Source organism: Parambassis ranga, chromosome 2, assembly GCF_900634625.1.
Source record: "Parambassis ranga chromosome 2, fParRan2.1, whole genome shotgun sequence".
NCBI classification, from domain to species: Eukaryota; Metazoa; Chordata; class Actinopteri; family Ambassidae; genus Parambassis; species Parambassis ranga.
In genome coordinates this window covers 31,697,730-31,715,108 of record NC_041023.1, presented here as the reverse complement: position 1 = coordinate 31,715,108, position 17,379 = coordinate 31,697,730, and the positions used below count along the sequence as shown (strand labels likewise).

Genomic DNA, 17,379 nt, shown 5'->3' with positions numbered 1-17,379 from the left:
TACTTTTTCCATTAGTATTTTTATTTTGTTCAGGACACCATAGCTGGAGCCCCTTGCTCCGAAAAGGGGAGGGAAAAAAAAGAGGAACACCTTTTGTTGCTGATATATTAAGTCTGAGCTAAGTGCTTGTGCCTTTAAAGCAATGAAAGGTTTTTATACAGCATTTATATACAGCGTCTATACATACAACATTCACACCGACATTGGTGTTGTAGGCATGCCAGTCTACAAACACCCTCCAATTTTTCTTGACTGTTTAAAAAAGAAAAAAAAGAAATAAAGGGCAGAGAAAAATACATACAAGAGGATCCAGAAAGCAGCAGGTTCAAGTGGAAAGGAAAAAAGAGCATGCATATAAATCTTTGGGAATGTCATGTGTTTAAAACTTATATGGTTTATTCTACATTTTTAGAGGCTATTTTCACTGTTTTTTTTAAATGGAAAACACACTAAGAGAGGAGGATGATGGAATGTGATGAAGAAAATTGTAAAAACAACACAAGTAAGCACAAGAAATCACAAACTGATAGAAGTCACGGTTGCTTTTTATCTCTATCCATCTCTTGAATTGAGTACAATGCAAATAGAAACTCTGAGTTCTCTTCAAAAGGAGTGTAGTGCTTGGTAATCTTATAGTCTGAATGCTATTCCTAGTACACAGGCAATATCTAGTACATTCTAGGATACCAGTTGTTAAAGCTAAGGAAAACACAAGTTAACCCATTGCTGCCTGCTCTACAGGCCAGCTCTCATAGAAAGTGGTCAGGAAAGTAGGATTTTTTAGGATTATTTCTCCACCAAGTGAGATTTTGTAATGTTTTTGGTTTTGGGATTTCAACTTTCATATGATGCATGTTAATGTGTTACAGCATGTGTGTGAGAATTGAACTGGTCCCATGAGTGATATACGATGTGTGAGAATCACTATAGTGTTTGCTGTAAGCTGTGTTGCACCAACCTTGAAGCTAAATATTCAAAGCGATATGTTGCGTTTGAGGTCCATGTCCATGGTGCAGGTTAATGACATCATTTGCGAGTAGGGCGAGGAGGAGGAGGCAGTGTTGGTGACGGAGTGGAACTTTTTTTGGGGGGGGTTGGTTGGGGTGTGGTTGTGGGGCTTGTGGTCAAACACACACACGTACAAAACTTCCATGCGCTCATTTACAAACACGCACTTCCTTGCAGAGAAGGGGAGGAGGGAGTTGGCGAGGGTAGAGATGTTCTACTTCTTCCTGTAGTTACCGAGCTGGATGGCGGAGCGGTCGAAGACGCAGCGGAAGGTGACTGGTTGAACTTCCCAGTAAGCCACGGGGTTGCTGAACAGGCTGATGCCAGAGTACATGGCCTTCTTGGTGTTGAAGCCAGGAGGACAGAAGTCCTCTGTTCCCACAGCAGCAATCTTATTGGAATGGAGGTAGACCACCTAGAGGAAGGATTTAAATAATAACAATATTTGGTCACTGGATTGGACGTGCATGGCAACAATTTAGCTCAACAAAATAAAGCGGATAAAGATGATAATAATATGTTTCAACATGAATAATAACAGCTCAAGTAAGTCAAGCAGATTTCTGTTCAGGATGTTTAGCTAAAAACAGTGGATACGTGATCATGTTCCTTCAAAACCCTGCGTTTGGAGCCAGAGGGAACTGAGCTCATTTGGACAGACAATATAATGCTAATTACAAACTGTCAAGCCTCAAGATCCCCAACCACCACACTATACTGTTTGCAGAAACAGGTCATAATGGAATATGGACAATGGAATATGCAAAAGAGACCAGGTAGACAGAATTATAAAAATATATTAATTATATCATGTTGCAGTTTATAAGGAAAACAGAACATTTGTTTCATGTTTCTTGAGATAAGACTGATGTAGCTCTATAGTGAAATTAATGTGCATCTTGAAATTATATCTGTCTGCACGCTCCCTTTTGCCAATATATGTAACAACATCATGACACACTCCCAGTATACCCAATAAACAAACATAGTGAATCCATGTGACTTTTGTTATGGAAGCCTCGGTTGACTTGTAATCCGACAGCATAAACCTAAACAATCCAAATGCAAAAAAATCCATCAAAGAAACTGTTTTCAGTCTGGTTTAGATCAGAACAAAATGAGCTAAGTGTGATCACACCATAGGAAAATGAGTTATATAACCATCATGCTCAAGCAGAAGTAATTTGCTGGAACTGAATGGTAACATTCCCTGTGATCTTGTTGTGTATGCAAAACCCAGATTAACAACACTGTGATACACAAACAGCGCAATAGTTACATTGCTAATCAAACCAGTGTGTACAGTACCTGGATGTACTTGTGGTCAGGTAGGCCGGGAGGAACACTGGTCAGAGCATTGTTGTCGAGGTGCAGCTCTCGCAGGTGGGGGACATTACCTAGTGTGCCATTTTCCACAGAGCTGATCTCATTGTAACTCAGACCCAGCCTGCAAGAAAAAAAGAAAAAACACAGTCAATGAAATGTGCGGGGGGAACGAGAAATGTAAACACAAACTGAAGAAAAATTAAGCTAGTGACCTCAACATAGGTCTCCTGCTGCCAAAATAATCATTAGCAAATAAAAAAAAGTTAAATAAAGTCACTTTCCCACCGAGCAGTGATCTTATAAACACTCTGTGCTCAAGTTTTTATGAGAAAACCAGCTATTTTTATTATCTGGATCCTACTGCTTTGCTAGATGGAAAATGACTTTTATTCAAACATAGAGCTGGCATTCCAAGCTAACATATGCCAAAGAATTCAAACTTGAGATGGCATACAAATAGTAACAATATTATTATAAGACGAACAGCAATCTGTTATATTTACATAATGTTTTAAAGACTGATACAACTTTTTGTGCTTCTCAACGACTGCATGTAGTTTAAACCATCTGCATTGGAAGTCACTATGTTGTCGCTTTGAGATGTGAAATGAAAAAGAAATCACAGATGTAATTGAATTACTTAGCGAGGTTCTTCAGGCCTTTGAGGCTCTCAGATGTCAACTTGGTGATCTTGTTTCCATCCAGGTGAAGCTCAGAGAGAGAGCTGGGCAGACCTGCCAACCAACAAGAGGATTGTCATCAAAACCTAAGTGATGACTACCTTCTATAAAATTATGGAACCACTTTGAGCTTTATCAAAGATGCCAATACATGTGAAACACTCCCACTGTGGGAAGTTTCGGGTAGTTTTGTTTTCTATTTCTCATGCTGAGTGCATTGTTTCACTGTAGACATAAATCCAACATTCTTTTGACAAAAGATAGTTGTTTTAGGCAGAGCCTGACTGTACATGACCCAGGTTCCTCATTATTTGTGTGTGTGTGTGTGTGTGTGTGTGGGGGGGGGGTGGTTGTACCTTTGGGGATTTCTGTGATGTTAGTGTCTGCAATGCGAATATAAGAGGCCTTTTTCAGGTCAGCAAAAGCAGAGGCCTCAACTCCTGCACTCTTCAGAGGGTTGGAACCAAGCTCTGAAAAGGAGAAAGAATTTAGAAACAACTGGGGCCACAAAAAGAGAAAGAAGGGGAACAGCAATAATGGATCACATCTATGGAGCTAATTCCTTTCCTGGTGTGTTACTGGAACAAAGAGCTGACTTATGACTAAAATGTTGGGCAAGAAAATAGCTTGTGTTTGCAAAGTGGTCTTTCTCCATGGCATGATTTCCCAAATTGTCACAGAGGGATCATAACTTTTGTATCATTGCATTTTAGGTGATTGGATCCATATTTTGTGCTTTACTTAATCAATGAAGGACAGGGACAAGCTGGAAATGGGCTATCTAAGTGAAAGAGAAAACAATGTCAACGATGCCTGTCCAGATTCATGAGTTTACCTGAGATACTGCAAAAATTATGAGATAATACAGCCTTACCCATGACGATGATTTGGGACATGCCCTGGAAGGAGGCCTTTTTGATCTTGGTGATCTCGTTCTCGTGGATGCGAAGCTCCTGCAGGCTCTTGGGCATGTTGGCGGGCATGTCCTTTAGCAAGTTCTTTGACAGGTACAGGCGCTGCAGCTTGGTCAGAGGGCTGAAGGCCTTGGCGTGAATGACAGTGATCTTGTTGTTCACAAGGATCAGAGCCTAAAAGGAGGAATAACAGTGGAATGTGGAGTGTACTTATTTGTATTTGTGCTACAGGTGCTTTTAAGTCCAAAATACTTAACACAGCTGTGCTGTGGAGTTTGGTTTTCAACGCGTGTTCCTGTTTAAATTCACGTCACATTCTTTTATGATGCAATTGGAAATTTATTTGAAACTTTGCACCTTAGTGGCTTTGACTTTAGAAACATTTAGAGCTTTAGTTTCCACACAGGATTTTACCAGTTGTTAGACACTCCTGCTTATGCCATCAAAATGGAGGGCCAAGTTCAAGGCTACTATGCACTATCTCTGATGCATTTCAGAGAAAATCTCCCTCCTGCTGTTCCCCTCTCTTGGAAGCAGACATGAAGCGATGCAAGGTATGTGGACCATTCCCCTTCAGAGGCCAGTTATAACATTACATTACAGTGGAAACAGCTCTGGCCATCAGACTGAGGTATTTATTGCAAACAAGAAACTAAAGGAGTTCCGAAGTGTGATGGTGTCAGGCTGTGAGGCCTATGGGTGAATAGTTTCCATGCACCTGGAGTCTGAGGAAGAGATGGTGCTAATATGCATGGTTTCACAGTGACAACAATGGAGAGAGAGGAGTGTTACAGGTGGATATTTTGACATATTAGAATGTGATTTACTTCTTTACAGCCAGCCTTCTGGAACCCTTTGTGTTGGTACATCATCTACACTGACTATTAAATCCACAAAATGTGCTTACATAAGACTGCACGTTACATAGGTGTGGGAATAACATGCAGCTCTGTGTTTGGCAGTGAAACGTCTCTTACATGAAGTCCTTTGAGGTTCTTGAAGTCATTCTCCTTGATCTCACTGATCTTATTGTTCTGCAGATCCAGCAGTGTAGTGTCATCAGGAATGTCCTCAGGGACTGACTTCAGACCTGAAGGGGAATGTCATTGAGAAACTGATTATAATTAGTGATGTATGAAGGTTAGCAGTGCTGGAAAATCCAGGTGATGAAAGTCAGGTGCTGAGAGGTTAACCACAGCCTGACTGCAACAGGAAATGGATACAAAATGGTGACCTAGTTTTCTCCATGTGCACATTTACAACCTATAGTCTTGTAAATTTAGACTTGTTTTACATAAAGGACAGAGCATTTTGTTTCCAGGATAGGACTGTGGGACTCATTAGTATTTTAACCTAAAACGCTTTTTTTTCTAAACCTTACCAAGTACTTTTGTTGTCTTAAAATAACAAAGTATCTTTAACAAAAAAAACCTGAACTCAAGTCTCTCCAGTCATCCAAATGTAGATGTTTGTCAATCATAATAAAAAAGAAAAGGCAAAGACATTGTGGAGCCATTAATGTTTCTTACTACTTGAAGTGAAGGTCGGGACTTTTCTGGAAAAAGTGACTTCACATATTTTTCTGCACAAACCAGACTTCAGCACAATATGAATCCTTTTGTTTTCCTGATAAAACCACATACACGCAGTCCTGATTACATTTTTTCATGAATATTTAATGTCGCAGAGAACCTTTGAGCTCTTTAGAACTGGGGACATTCCACGGAGACCAAATAACTTTGCTGCTCCAAGGCACACATGGTGGAAATGGACCTTAAAACAAATTTCCTTTGAAAGGAAGTAAGCGACTGCATACCTGGACACTGAGGTCACGCTGAATTTTTTTACTTGGACATTGTGACACAGAGAATGGCCTTTGTGGTGAAGGACTGTTTGGTTAGAATGGACTGTTTTTTTTTTAAACTAATTGAGCAAAGGCACCAAGGAGATACATTTTATGCATCTGTGGTGACACAAAAAATATGCTGAGATTCATAATAGGTAGTTTACATCTGAGAGGAAGAGGCATGGTGTAAACTGTTTAACAAAGACGCTTAAACTTGGTGTCTTCCAGTCAGTCTGTCTGGACAGGTTGTATCCCAAAAAGTTGAGACGACTTCACCCAAACATTGATTCCAGCTAGGTTTGTTTTTCTCTCAGCTTTCCCAGCTTGGCAGTAAATGACCCACAAACCATCACAGCTGTTTGTGGTCACCTCCATCATTACAGCACCACTCTTCATACCTCTATTCTTGCGCACACACTTTGTTTTTCATTGTTCTTCTCCAAAATCAGACCCTGTCAGCCTTTGTTGCTGAATCCTGTGTTTTTACGGAGAAATGAAAAATATCCAGAATACCCCTTTAACGGAATCCAGCCATTGTTTATGATAATTACCATCCCAGATGATGTGGACGTATGGCAAACAGGACTCAGAGTCAGGTTTCATTGTTATTGATGCCGTTCAATGAAGTCACCTGACAATCAAAAATGGGGTACTGCAGGGATCTATACTTAGTCCATTTCTGTTTACATTATACATAATACAACTGCTTCCAATGAAATTTTTTACAGATGACATAATTTCATTAGATCCACCTCAACCTACATTCTACCTTAGACCTCTCTTGAAAAAAATCCCATTTTAATCCCAATGGGCTAAGTATTGACAAGTGTGAAAATGTGCAACCAAGAACAATCAAGACAAAGAGAAAGCAGGAAGTACCAATAACATAACGTAACATAACATAACATAACATAACATAACATAACATAACATAACATAACATAACATAACATAACATAACAGTTTCTCACATTCCAGCTGGTGGCCACTTGGCAGATCATGAACAACAGAAATTAGACTTTGTCCTCAGCAATTTGAGTCGCCATTAATCACTCTGTTTTAAATCGCAGTGATTGGGACATGAAGCGTGTGATTGCTTTGGACTGGAATGCACTTGTTTCCAAGTATTAATGGCAGCTTTTATGTAATTGTCTGGCACAGGCGAGTCTGAGAGGTCAGTCAGAAGTCTGTGATGATGTGATGAGTGAGGCTACACACTTTGTACGATCAGAGAAGAAAAGGCTGTAAAGTTTTCGCTGTAAATGTACATCTTGGGTGCCTTTGAATGGTGAGCAGAGGCTTAGATCCAAACACCCACGTTTGTTCCTGAGTATGTCTGATCGTTTGTTTGTGTGCATGCCAGCAGCAGGTCTGGGAGGCAGATGGGGGAACTGGTGCAGGAGTGGAGAATCCAGGCATGGAGCTGCAGCTTTTGGGGTCTGCAAGTTACAAAACTCGACTGGAGCGGTGATGTAATGGAATGGGGCTTTTACCCAGCATCACTTTATCCAACTGTTTGAGTCACCTGCTCAGCCGCCTGTCTGTCTGCTCTGCATACACTAAAGACTCTCCGAGACTGTTGTTTTAAATCTCGAACTATCCTTGTTTGGTTATTTCTGCAATATCTTCACATCTCAATAGTGTTTCTCCTTGTCTCTTTGAAGTTTGCGCCTCTCCCTTTCAAAATAAAAGCGCTGCCAAAAAGCATTCAACTGCATAGCAAAGCACTTTTATGTAATAGTCAGGGGACGTTTCTGTGACAGTGTTTGTGGGATGACTCAAACAGTTGTATATGCAATGCAAACATAGCTGATAAGCTCCAAACAATAAACATGACAATTGAGTAAATTGTTATGACTGTGCCAAGACAAAAAGCTGACTAAGTAACTGAAGTGATCTCTGCACTTTTTGGGTGAAATAAATCCAAACTAACCTTTAATCTTCACTCTGCTCTGCTGTTTAACAAAACAATATGCCCTGATAATAGTTCATTTGTTCCAGGAAGTGGATTGAGACACACAGCATCTGTGAACATTTAACCTATCAGCAGTGGTGTCATGTTCTCAGGAGGACTTCGCATTATGGCAATAATACACCCTTAGAATGACCCTGTGGGTTTAGGTGGAGGGAGACAAAGTTGGTGACTTCTTTGTCTCCTAAAAATCCAGTTAAGTCTCTTGAAGCAGTAAAAGTACAGTAATACTGTAGCCACCCGTCTGACCTTGGCATCTGATCCATCAGAGTGAGCTCAGTCATCTGGAATCCAGACCAGCACTCCAAATGGAGGACAAGATTCAGAAAATGGATGTGGACAACTTTTATATTTCAGGTTCAATCTCAAAGATTCAGTTTTTGGAATTAAATCCTAGATGTTTTCTACACTTTACGATCCTCTAATTTTGGCAAGGCAAGGTATCTTTTTATAGGTTTTGGTTATTAATTTATTAATGGGTTGTAATTTTAAGCTTGTGTAACCTGTCTGTTGATAGATGCATGCTGTAGCAGCCCTGGAAGAAGCATGAAATCTGGTCTTACCAAGGTCGGAGCACTGGACCACACGCAGGTGGCACTGGCATCTGAACGGGCACTTGGGTCCAACGGGCAATACGGGCTCATCAGGCAGGCCTGATCCCGCCTCATCCTCCATCATGAAGTCTAGGAAGCCGGATTGGCGGAAGGGCAGAGCCCAGCAAGCGGTGATCAGGAGCAGAGAGAGACAGGCTGACCTCATGGTTGCTGCTAGCAGGGAGCCTAGGAGGAGACAGATCAAAGGATTTGGGTAAATACACTTTGATTTTTCAGAGCTGTTGTGAAAAAACTCAGAGAGAAGGAGGCAGGCACAAAATGAGACAGTCCAAAGGGGCAGAGGGCAGAGGTGAGGAGCATCTTGGTCAAATGAGCTATTTAACCTGTCTGTCTTAGGCAGGAGGTTAAAGGTGGGAGAGGAGGGGTGGAGTACAAAGACACAATTACTCTATATTACTTTGCCAGAAGGGACAAGTTAAAAGTTTAACATGAAACACGAGAGAAAACAAAGACAGAATACTCCTACAGAGCAGTAGTATGTAGGTCTGAAAGTACTTTTGGCTATGAAATACCTATTTAAACTTTAAGATGTATTTAACCTGGATCTGTGTTGTTACAGTTAAATTATCAGGTCAGTTGTATGGACCTACTGATACCTGCTGAAGTGACAGAAAACAAAACGTTTCACATCTATTTTTTAACCATTCAAAGTGTACATTTTTGTTATTTTATTTTATTTATGCACTGCTTAATCATCTGAGCGATTTTCGAAGTTTAGCTTTAGCAGCATTTTTTCAACCTTACCTCTATGTTTATATATATATTTAATGCAATCAGTTGAACTACCCTCTATGCTGAGGCCACAAAAAATTATATTGTTGCTGGAAAATGTGCACAATACTGGAACTTTCTGGATCAATAGCTCACTTGAGAAATTGAGTTAAAATCAGTTTTGCAGTAACATCTTGGATTGACTCACCCTCGAGTGGCTGATTAAGGAACTGCAGGTGTTTGTGCATACATTTGCTGCGGCTACATCTCAGTTTTCACCAACCAACTTAAATATATATTTTGCAACCTACCAAATATTTTTAAGCTACTGATGTCAGAGGCCTAGAATATGTATCTAAGAAGCTTTATCTAAGGAGCAGTCTGCTGGCTTTCTGCACCTATATACTGCACAAATGACATAAAACAATGGGAACAAATCCATTTAAAATGTAGGAAGTAATTGTATTCATGTGCAGATGTAGCATTTCAAGCTCCTAATATAGTTAAATATGATGTCATTATATATTAATAATTGAAAGCTAACATCTGCATTAGCTTTTCATAGGGGGATGCATCATTAGAAGTGCCACCACTCTACATTTTTTTCTATTTAAACATAATGACTCTCAGTAATTGCGTTTTTAAAAAAATATAAAGCAGAATCTATTGTACATGGAGAATCTTACTTAAAACTCAAACCTCCTGACCTTTTACACTGTTGCACACACACACACAGTCCAAAGGACCCAGCAGTCTGCCTGTCATGCGTAAAGCCAAAAAGTTGCTTTTTCCCTCACGGTGCCACAATAATTGAAGGGCGGATTTGAACCGCAGCTGCTAACAAATGATTCGGGAGCAGCTGGACTGCAGCGGACCTTGAACCGAACATCATGCCTAGGATGATGAAACCAGAAGCAGTCAGTTGGACATGGCTGAAAGTGAGTCCTGGCTGGTTAGGTGCCCATGTGTACTAGTGAGAAAAAGGTCTATGAGACCGAGACAAAGAGATGTGCTGACGTAGTGTAAACCCAGCTTGGGGGTTACGTCAGGTCACGGGTCTCAAAGTGACTCTCAACACGGACAGTAATTACAGTCTTTGTCCACAAAACAGCCACCGCCGTGACACACTGTACAGCTTCAGTCCAGTGGTTACAGTGCTCACATACAGTATGACCAAGCCTGAAATCACTTCCATTCAGAGGTGCCCTGGTTTGTCTCTGCCTCTTAATGGTTCTTTTTATTCTGCTGCAATGAAACGTGTAAAGTAGGCTGATTTCACAGGTCTCGATGCAGTTTTCTGTGGAAACATTTAGTGTATAATGTACTGGGAGGTGTTGAAACAAAGGGACTGAATACACAGCAGATCCAGAGGACATGTTGTTCCAGTTTTAGACAGGCTGACTAATCTTGGCTGTGTTCGCCTCCTATATCTAAGCAATGCTGAAAGCTCACTCCAACAAAAACCTTGTCTGCAGACTTGGCAGCAGCAATTTGGATTTAGGGATCTGTTGTAGATGGGTTGTTTTATCCCGATTGGTTAGGGTTAGCGATTAGAGTAGTAGTGCTGACTTTTCACAAAGCTTTTGTGAGCATCTGGAACATCTCTGTGTCTGTTTAAAAGTCACAGCAATCACACAAAACAACAGAGGTTTCACAGCCGATTACTGAACCTTATCTCCTGGCTTTGACCTTGGGGCCATGGACACATAAACAGATATACATGAACATGTTCACTGGTGCATCATTTCGGACGGCCCCTCCATCAGTCTGTCAGCTTTTGTCCATAAACATTTTGGCATGTTTTAATGGAAGGCAGACAGACAAGAAGAAGAAGAAGAAGAAAAGAGCAATCCTAAAGTAATCCCTGTGAGTGTGTAATGGCTGCAGCTTTACTACAAAGACAAGACTTACTGCTCCTTTCTGAGTCCTAATCAGGCTCAGGAGTTGTTGATGATGGAAATAAAACCCATTTGAAACAAAACCAGGAAAAACAGATAGAGATTTGCGGGAGATCATCATTTGGGACCATAACTAAGAATCTGTGGCCGGAGCTGCTGAATAAACTTTAAGTAGTATTACTGTGGAAATCTGTGGCTTTATATCAAAAGAATTGGGGTGGAATAAAAAGTGAAAACTCAAGGCTTTTCCCAGCTGCGGACTCGATTCAACCTGCCATGCCTCAGGCGTGGCTTCTTTCATTTCCAGTCTGCTCAGATGTGTCTGCAAGCCTGGTTGTCCCACCACTGAATCTACTGAACATGCAAAGCTCATGTGTGTGCGCTCAGCCTGCAGGCCTGTCAAAAACAGCATGCTGGAACATGACTTGACCTTGCAAACTCTGCACCGATCAACAGTATCAGCGTTTCTAATCCCGTCAAAGAAGATACAGCCATCTGTTATGACATAAAAATCTCATCATGTTCACTTCAACACGGGACTCCTGTGGAGATCACACTTAGTTGGAAATCTGTGATGGCTCTGATTTTGTGCCCTGCAGCTTGCAGGAACATGATATCTGACTTTTTGTGCAGTTTGCTTCAAGTTGCTGCACTGCTGAGGTAGCAGTTTCACATAGATGTTTGTGGCCTTACTTCATTTTGTGCGAGTGCAAGTCTGCGTTTTTCATTCTTCATTGTAGTTCACTTGACAATGCTATAGACAGCTGCCTTAGCTGAGTTGCTAGTCCTGACTGTCCTGTTAGCATGATACACTGTAAAATGTAATTGTAACATTACTTAAAAATATCAAGTGCTCTTAACTCATATGTGTTTACTTTGTAGACTCTACTAAGTTACATTTAGTTAATAAAATGTTCTAATGTAGAAAGTATTAAACTCATCAGTCTTGAGTAACCTTAACTGAAAAACTGTGAGTGATGAAGACCGATCCACAAGACACATGTCATGATTTGCACCATCAGTGAGGAGGGCTGTTTATAGTGTATTTGCTAATAGTAAGGTAGGTAAGGTGGGTGAAGGCCTGGGTGGTTGAGCTAAGGCTCTCTCCCCACCTATGTGGCTATGCAGACTGAAGTGGACCTCTAACTGTTGCAGTCTTGCATCTTATGCTTCCAGTTTGGTGAAGTACCAACACACAGGTGTTGGTAAATTTCATAAAGACACTTTAAGCATGTTTAGTGACACTGTAAATGTGTGGTCATAAAGTAATTCATCTGTGTAGTGTTATGTTCAAGACAGTATTAATTAAGGTAAATAATTTGTCATTTTTTTTTCTGTAGACATATCTTTACTCTCTCAACCACCTTCACTCATGGTCCCTCCATTCAGGCATGTAGTGTCAGCCTATTACATTTTACAGTGCAGTTAATGTAATCTGAACTCATATTTTATAGAACACCAAACTAATTATTTTTACTTAACTATACTGAGGTTTACTGTCATGGCATGATTAGTCTAAATGCAGCTTTTTCAGCTTTACTGACTTAAAATTAATGACATACTTTACTTAGAAATCGGTTTCCAAACTTTTTTAAAGTCATGTCAACTTATTACACTTAACAGTGTAACATGTATTAGAAGTCTGTGATGAAATTCAAAATTAGTTGTAGCTTAGTCAAATATTTGTTGGTCAAACTTCTACCTAGGAAGTTATACTTAACTGAATTGCTAGCTGAGCACAGATTAGTCTGTGTAGGAGCAGCTTTTTAAAGTCTGTATTATTCAATCTAAAAACTTAAAAGCAGTTTTATTTATTTAACACATGCTGCTACCTAGCGAGCTAAGTCTGTTATCTACTGTGAAATTTAAAAAGCAGTTGTAGTTAAGTTGCTTGCTACTTAATGAGCTAATTAGTCCAGTATCATGTTGTATGCGAGCTTACAAGAGAAAAATGGGACAGGCTTTATTCACGAGAAGTAGACTGACACTAATCTGGAAAAACTGGTGGACAATCACTTTACTATTAATGGACAAAGAACCAAAGAGTCTCACTTTTAAGAGAGCATTAACCAAATGCATACCGTGACACAAATGGACAAGCAAATCAACACATTGATGAGGAGCTTCACTGTGCAGCTTTCAAATAATCCGTTTTAAACTCAAGTTAAGGCAAAATGACAAAAGTCATTAATACCTTTAGTCTGTATTTTCAAAAGATTTACAATCTGCCATATCCCAGAAAAGCGTGTGCTACACTAACAATCTTCTTTTCTCTATGAAACCTGCGATTCATCTTTCCACATCTGACTAGGAGGAAAAAAGAAGCGGGCGGAGGTTGACATTTCCTGTGGCGGCAGCGGCGGCATCCTTGTCAATTCTCCTGTCTTCCTCTTTTGTCTCATCTCTCTCTTCCCTCCCCTCCCTTTCCCCCCCGAAGTCTGCCCGAGCATTACTAATGATTCCCAGACAGGAAGCAGAGCTTGCATGAAGGAGTAAAGTAATTTTCCCTTTTTTTGCATTTGTCACTTTCTCCTCTTTTGTTGCTGCCTTTCATTGAAAACGTTCAGGCTTTGAAAATCAATGAGCAGAAAGATTACCATATCAACCAAACTACTGCAGCGTGAAAGAATTGATCGCGCCGAGCACTAGTGTTTTGTGTGAAAATCGAACCTAAAACAATACGAAGCAGACACGAACTCCTCCTCCTCCAACTCTCCACAGGCCTGCATCTGCCTCTACAGAGCTTCTGTCGGCAATGAATCACTGGTAGGTATTTACAAGGTCACAGGACATTTAAAACACGTGTGGCCCTTTTTAACCCATCAGCAAATGCATGTGAGCTCCCCTCCCACGTGGTTTCAAACACACATATGCACAGACACATCAGCGTGATTGATGACAATGCTAAAAAGTGACTTTCGTGTTTCATTTCTCTCAGGAATCAGTGGACTCATCTCTAATATATATTGAAGGATTTTGTGAGTAAGAACATGTGTATCTGAAAAATATGCAAACCCTCAGCCAACAAACAATTTCAGAGCCAAAGAGCTGTTGTAATATGAGGGAGGCCAGGGTTGTTTTCTGGCTCTGAGAATGCCCAATAGTCTCCCATTGACCACTACAATCAACAGTTACTGAAAGATCTTTTTTTTTTTGTAAAAAAAAATGCCTGCTGTTTGGTGTCATACTATGAGAAAACCAGCGCGGTGGTTAAACCACATTTCAGCTGTTCCATGAGAAGATCTGTCTGCCTGCCATCAACCTCAGCCCCATTATCAACAGTCTGTGCTGCACAGACGTGGACGACAAACTGCCTAACCTTCACTCCTTTTCTTCTCTTTCCATCCTCCTCCTTCCTTCCTTCCTTCTCCATAGCTTATGGTATTTTTTTCTCTGTCAGACCTTTAAAACTTTGGCCCTGAAACACTGGTATGTGGAACTTTCTGGTATATTCCAGTGAGCAAATACTTCATGGCTGATGTCCATTTAATTCCATTGTTCTTTTTGACCTAGAGAGCTAAAGTCCAGATGGAAAAACACAGCCCCTGTGTGCATATCTGGGCCTTCCTTGTCTCCTCCAACCTTCCGTTCACTCGCTTCTGCTCCAAATGTTCAACATCTGGTCATCTCAACTCAAAAGTATGAAGCATTTTTTTATTGCTCCAAGTGTCCGAGTTTTAGTGCAGCGTGTATGCCTCTTTTAGCTTATATTCTATTCTAAGTAGCATTTTTCATACTATTTTTTGTTTGTCTCAGTTTTTCCCTTGTTGAGCTTCACTCCATTCAGAGCAGCTGAGCCTTATTAAGGGTTTTTTTCTTTCCCCTGCTGGCAAAAAAGGATGTAATGAGTTAGCTGAGAGTTGTGTGGTGGCTTGCCGGGAAGTCTTCAGCCCTCTCTTTGATAGAGGAAGCTGTACCATTATGGGATTAATGGCACTGTGTGTGTTGCCAGGTACAGCCTTTTTCTTCTTCTTCTTCATCTCCTTTTCAAAGCCTCTCACTTTAAGTTGCCCCTAGCAATTTGGGTGCTGTTCTGCTTCTGTGAAAACACAAGCAGCAAATGCCACGGTGGTGGAGCAAAGAAGGTAGGAATTGAAAAGAAACAGAGGCCACTGTGCAGACAGATAAGAGATTGGGGTTAAAACTGTTGCTCTCAAATGAACTGCTGAAATGGAAAGTGTGAGTAGGTCCAGAGACAACTTTTTCTTTTCTTTTTTTTCCAATCAAAGTCTTGACAGTCAGTAATGGGCTGCAACAACACAAAGAAATCCTCAATGTTGTTTCAATTCTTTTACACAGCTAGGGAAAAGAAAGAAAGTTTTCCTTGCACTCATTTACAAAGTTTCCTAACACTTCAAGTTGTAACAAAAACTGCAGAAAACACAGCACTATTTCTTCAGAGACTGGGGTTGAAAGAATACATTTTTTTCTGGCAGTGGAATGAGGCACCAGCATCAACAGCAGTACCACACCCCCTTCCCTAGCTGCTTGCTCTTTTCACTGTATGCAGATTGGACTGGGAATGATTAAGGTCTCTCATCACAAAGCCAAGAGTTCTGTGGGAACAAGACCTGGCAACATATTTGGAATACACACACAGGCATATACACACAATGGCTGTATAATGAGGTGGCAGCAACGTAATGTATAAAAAAGCAACAATAAAATCTACATCTTCAGCAAATAATGTCACTTTCTTTGCTTCAGTTGATGTAAAAAAGCTTTAAATTATGCACAAATCTAGATGCATTATTTATCTATTTCACAATAAATCCACAGCACAGCCTTACTCTAAAACCCTGGATCACCTATCGGTACTTTTCAGCTCCCCCAGAGTCAAAGCATTGACCTACCTGTTCTCAGTAGAAGCGAGGCAAAGAGAGTAGAAGTCTATGAGATGAGTGTGACTCCCAAAATCCAGCCGAGTGGGGGGATGAGACTGTGAAGTGGCTGAGAAGGGCCTGTGGGGTAATTGGACTCGGAGCGCGTGCAGCCAAGATCAAGCAGGTGTGCTCTGTCACAACACAAGGGGAGGAGAGAGAGAGAGGGTGAGAGAGGGAGAGGATCATAGGAGAGAGAGGGGAGAGAGACAGATGGAGGGAGGGGTCCACCAGTCTAGGCTCCTCTCAGGACCGAAACAATTGGTGGAGAACTTCCCTCGTTCTCGCTGTGCGCTCCAAAAACAGCTGGAAACGGAGAAGGGAAGAAGAAAAAAAAAACAGAGAGAGAGAGAGAGAGAGAGAGAGAGAGAGAGAGAGAGAGAATGAGACTAAGCAAAGAGAGAAAGGAAGGAGGCAGAGAGTTTGAGGCAATGAGCAGTGATTCGCCTGGCAGCCACCCTTATGTGACATCTGGTAATGATAGGTCCTGTGTGGAGCTCAGCAGAGAACGCTGTACTCATTCTCCCTCTTTCACACTCTTTCATTCATTCTCTACGCAGGAAAAACACAAAGACACACACACACACACACTTTCGTCTAATGAGACTGATTAATCCTGCTTCTGCACTGAGGTGGCATCACGCCGGCTTCATTTGTAGTTCAGCAAATAAAGAGCAGCAAAGAAATCTCTGTGTGAAAGGGGGACTTCTGTGTCAATGTCCATGCTCCCACTATTTGTTGTGTTGGTGTGGAGTTGTTCATAGAACCCACAGCTCTTTAGAAACCTGTGGGTGACGTCACTCTATACAGTCTGTGGTTAAAATACACATTTTTGCAATGAGATTGTTGAAGTACTACACTATGAGTGGTGTTCGGATTCAAATTGATCCATCCTCTGGGAACCATGCATGAAGGTCCATACCAAATCTTGTGGAAGTTCAACCAGTAAATGTTGGGCTACTTCCCCAGATAAGTCAAATTTCAATAGTAAGAAGGAAATTTACTTCAAAGCTGACAAAGCAGTTGCACAAGCTATAGTATTTTAACCTCAAGTGAATTTTATCATCATAACATACTGTTGCAGGAAGGTCACATCAAGTTTAGCTTCTGCAGTGTCTCCATCACCAGCCATGTGTTCAGTTGGCCAGCAGTGCAGCCTTGATCTGCTTCCTCGTCGTGATTTACCCCAAGTCGTAAAACTAGCTATTGTAATGCTGAATGGAAATGATGAGACATGGATAAAGACTTTATATGGCTAATCCCAACTCTTATAAATTGAGTTGTGCTGATGTCAAAAGTTTCCACATAGTCAGCTACTGAAGGTGCACTCCAGAGATAAGATGATGCATTTAAGGGCATTTAAGGGGTTAGGGTTTGCAGCTAGTTACTGTGTTTGGGGCCATACTCACACAGTGTTGGTCATGTTTTCAAGGAGAACTCCAGGGAGCTTTACACAGGTGTGGTGTTGATGGAGTGCACCAGAACCCTGCTCATTTCCTGGTGGCTGTTTTGGAGCATTTATGACTGTGA

At 41.0% G+C, this 17,379-nt stretch overlaps 1 protein-coding gene across 2 annotated transcripts; it reads right to left on the bottom strand.

Annotated features, from left to right (window-relative positions):
- On the bottom strand, positions 1-16,143 carry dcn (decorin). Of its 2 annotated transcripts, XM_028399300.1 has the most exons (8): positions 15,823-16,143; positions 8,310-8,525; positions 4,906-5,018; positions 3,889-4,102; positions 3,371-3,484; positions 2,975-3,068; positions 2,317-2,455; positions 1,223-1,423 (listed from the first exon to the last, which is right to left on the bottom strand). In XM_028399300.1, exons 2-8 carry the CDS (start codon positions 8,503-8,505, stop codon positions 1,223-1,225), a joined length of 1,071 nt encoding a protein of 356 aa, XP_028255101.1. In that variant the 5' UTR covers positions 8,506-8,525; positions 15,823-16,143. The 2 variants fall into 2 exon arrangements, with proteins under 2 accessions (XP_028255102.1, XP_028255101.1); XM_028399301.1 differs by lacking the exon at positions 15,823-16,143 and having other exon boundaries at positions 1-1,423; positions 8,310-8,505.
- Between the last annotated feature and the right edge of the window lie 1,236 nt (positions 16,144-17,379).

Coding starts and splice junctions, on each gene's coding strand:
- dcn (XM_028399300.1), bottom strand. CDS start 8,505: ATGAGGTCAGCCTGTCTCTCTCTGCTCCTGATCACCGCTTGCTGGGCT. Junction 4,103..4,905: donor AGAACCTCAAAGGACTTCAT/GTAAGAGACGTT, acceptor TCCTCCTTTTAG/GCTCTGATCCTTGTGAACAA. Junction 3,069..3,370: donor CATCACAGAAATCCCCAAAG/GTACAACCACCC, acceptor GTTGGTTGGCAG/GTCTGCCCAGCTCTCTCTCT.